Raw genomic sequence first — 3,303 nt, forward strand, 5'->3', positions numbered from 1 at the left:
TGTTTTTAGGTTTTTGCACATTTCGTTTTTATTTTTATTTGAACGTTTTTTAACACCTCGTTTCTTTGTAGTTTTAGTTTTACGATAAAAACCTTCCTTGTCAATCAAAAGTCAGATATTTAGTGGATATCAGTGGGTTTGGAGGTAAATTACATTAGCAGCCACGGGAGATGCATAACTTTAATAAATAACACATTCTGCATATTTTTCGGGCCAATTGTCGACATCCAGCGATGAGAACTCAAAAAAAATCACATCGAAATGAGAAGCGGAAACGTAGACCGAGTTTGTTTTTGATTTGGAGAGTTTCGGGATCAAGCCGGATCCAGGAGAAGATCGTGGTTCAGAAAGCCCGGCATCGAGGAATACAGCTCTCTCTCCTTCTCTCTCTCTCTTTCTTTCTCTCTCTCTGTCTCTTTCTCTCTCTCCGTCTCCATGGTTACTTGTTTGGTCGTCTTGGAGTTGTCGGGGCCGAGGTCCTTACAGATCAAAGACGTCTGTTTCCCCTCCAGCCAGTAGGTCACCATGTCACCTTTACCCTGTGGAGAGAGAGAGAGAGAGAGAGAGAGAGAGAGAGCGTAACATGATCTCATAAAAAGTAATGAAACGAGCACAAACTCTTAAACTCAGATTTACACGATGTCGACACAAATTATGCGTTCCTCCACCACAAACTGGATTCTGTGACAAAAACGTGAATTGGACATTTTCAGCTAAAGGTCATCTAACGGTTAAAGTTATATAACCCTAAACCCTAACCCTTATACAAGGCTTTGTTCCTGGTTAAATAAGAAAACCTTTAGCTAAAAATTAAAATTTGACTATAAATTTCCTTCGTACAAGCTGGGAATTGACTTCCGGCATTGAAGTCAAACTCAGCCGCCCATCCTCCACCCGACCACAACACCCTGACTGTCCACAGAGCTACTTCAATGTGACTCTACTTCCTGTTTATAGTCGTGTCTCCGTTACGGAACCGTTTCCTGCTGGGAAAACGTAATTTCATCATTCATAATTTGACATCAGGTTGGAGAGACGGTGTCCGACAGCAGGAGTCTGTGGTTGTACTGGGCGTCTCACCTTAACCTGCATCATTCCTCTGCACTCTAACACGTAGCCGCCGATCTCCTCCAGCAGGTAAAACGCACTGGAACTGCACTGGATCTTCAGGGCTGCAAAGACACTTACTTAGCATTAGCATATCCTGTGTGTACCATAAACAATCTATTGTAACCCTAGATGTCACTACGCTAGCATTAGCATGTCCAGTTTGTATCATAGACAGTCTACTGTAATCCTAGATATCACTTCTTTAGCATTAGCATTATCAGGTTCAGTTTGTATCATAGATAGTCTATTGTAACCCTAGATATCACTTCTTTAGCATTAGCATGTCCAGTTTGTATCATAGACAGTCTATTGTAACCCTAGATATCACTTCTTTAGCATTAGCATGTCCAGTTTGTATCACAGACAGTCTATTGTAACCCTAGATATCACTTCTTTAGCATTAGCATGTCCAGTTTGTATCATAGACAGTCTATTGTAACCCTAGATATCACTTCTTTAGCATTAGCAGGTTCAGTTTGTATCATAGACAGTCTATTGTAACCCTAGATATTACTTCTTCAGCATTAGCAGGTCCAGTTTGTATCACAGACAGTCTATTGTAACCCTAGATATCACTTCTTTAGCATTAGCAGGTTCAGTTTGTATCATAGACAGTCTATTGTAACCCTAGATATCACTTCTTTAGCATTAGCATGTCCAGTTTGTATCACAGACAGTCTATTGTAACCCTAGATATCACTTCTTTAGCATTAGCAGGTTCAGTTTGTATCATAGACAGTCTATTGTAATCCTAGATATCACTTCTTCAGCATTAGCAGGTTCAGTTTGTATCATAGACAGTCTATTGTAACCCTAGATATCACTTCTTTAGCATTAGCAGGTCCAGTTTGTATCATAGCGTTCACATCAAAATAAGCAAAAGAACAGGATGACGTCTCATTGCTACAACTTGGAAACGTTCTCTTGTTTAAGTCTTTGTTTAATGCCCACATCCAAAATCAGTTTTAGTTATGAATTTAAAATTCACCATAAATTGCAGCAGGTAATACTATTGTTTTACTGTGAATAGGTTATAACTCATATAAATAATTTTATAGACTTTAAAAATTCAAAGAGAAAAAAAAAAACATTTGTCAGACCACAGCGAGGAGTTCAGGGTCTGCATTTATGTAGCTTTATGCAGCCTAGCTAGCTAGCAGGATTCATAACTAAGTCTAACACAGAGTGAAAGACAAAGTGGGCTTCATAAAATGTCAGCAAGTAACTTTTCAAAGCTGCGGTGAACAGTATTTTCTGGTAGGTTTGTTTACTTCCTTAGAGTTAGCATCAACAATCCCAGTGTGTTAGCGCAGCGTTACCCTGGCTGGTCGACTCCATCCTGGACGCTGTGTTGACTGTATCTCCAAACAGACAGTAACGAGGCATCTTGGTCCCGACAACCCCCGCTACCACCGGACCTGGAGAGAGAGAGAGAGATAGAGAGAGATAATGCCCTGTGATAGAAAGCCAAAAGATTTTGAAATTGTCTTCTCAAGTCTTGTCATTTTGGGGCTTTCGGATTTTCTCTGGATCTCTTTTTTTTTTTTTTTTATGTGTCTGAAGATGAAAATGAATGGTATTTTTGGCTCCTTTTTGCCAATTGGTTCTTAAAACTTGGTTCACAAAGCCACGAAATCCTGGAATGCTAAGCTAACTGTGGCTAGCGATTGCGGCTTCAAAACCATTAGAATCACCTCAACAAATACAAAAAATGCGCAATAGAAAAACCCTGAAAGCAGAAATAGTAATAATAATAATAATAACAATATTAGCGCTGGACGCAGTTGAAGACAATAACGTATTCTTACACCGCTATTCATTTTAATGTTAGACTGAAAGGGGGCGGGGCTAGAATGCCTTATTTGGGCTGAAGAATGATGTCACTTGAGAGGAGAATTAATTATAATTGAAGGAGCAGTTGTTTGTGTTTCGGGGGACTAGAAACCCTTAAAAATATTCCAACAGCTTGTGTGTGTATGCGTTTACCTGAGTGTACGTCAGTTGAAATGTGTGTGTGTGTGTGTGTGTGTGTGTGTGTGTGTGTGTGTGTGTACCGGAGTGTATCCCGGCTCGTATCTGCAGCTGTGTGTTGGGTTTGTGGGGGATCCTGAAGGAGCGGCAGACTCCCACCAGGTCCAGAGCCATGCTGGAGATCTCCGCCGCGTGGAGGATCCCGTTCACCCGGGGCACGCC

At 40.8% G+C, this 3,303-nt stretch overlaps 1 protein-coding gene across 1 annotated transcript in view; it reads right to left on the reverse strand.

Annotated features, from left to right (window-relative positions):
• Positions 1 to 314: 314 nt before the first annotated feature.
• LOC139657194 (atrial natriuretic peptide receptor 1-like) overlaps positions 315 to 3,303 on the reverse strand; it is a 13,304-nt gene continuing 10,315 nt past the window's right edge. Inside the window, exons 13-16 of the mRNA XM_071534954.1 lie at positions 3,165 to 3,303; positions 2,430 to 2,528; positions 1,081 to 1,172; positions 315 to 539 (exon numbers count right to left, since the gene is read on the reverse strand). The exon at positions 3,165 to 3,303 is cut by the window's right edge and continues 14 nt beyond it. Coding sequence (XP_071391055.1) covers positions 315 to 539; positions 1,081 to 1,172; positions 2,430 to 2,528; positions 3,165 to 3,303 — 555 coding nt within the window. The remainder of the gene's footprint in view (positions 540 to 1,080; positions 1,173 to 2,429; positions 2,529 to 3,164) is intronic.

This window comes from Centroberyx affinis, unplaced genomic scaffold, assembly GCF_046629955.1.
Source record: "Centroberyx affinis isolate AG114_WGS23_722 - 3 ecotype Tasmania unplaced genomic scaffold, CSIRO-AGI_Caff_v1 ptg002637l_1, whole genome shotgun sequence".
In the NCBI taxonomy this organism is placed as follows: domain Eukaryota; kingdom Metazoa; phylum Chordata; class Actinopteri; order Beryciformes; family Berycidae; genus Centroberyx; species Centroberyx affinis.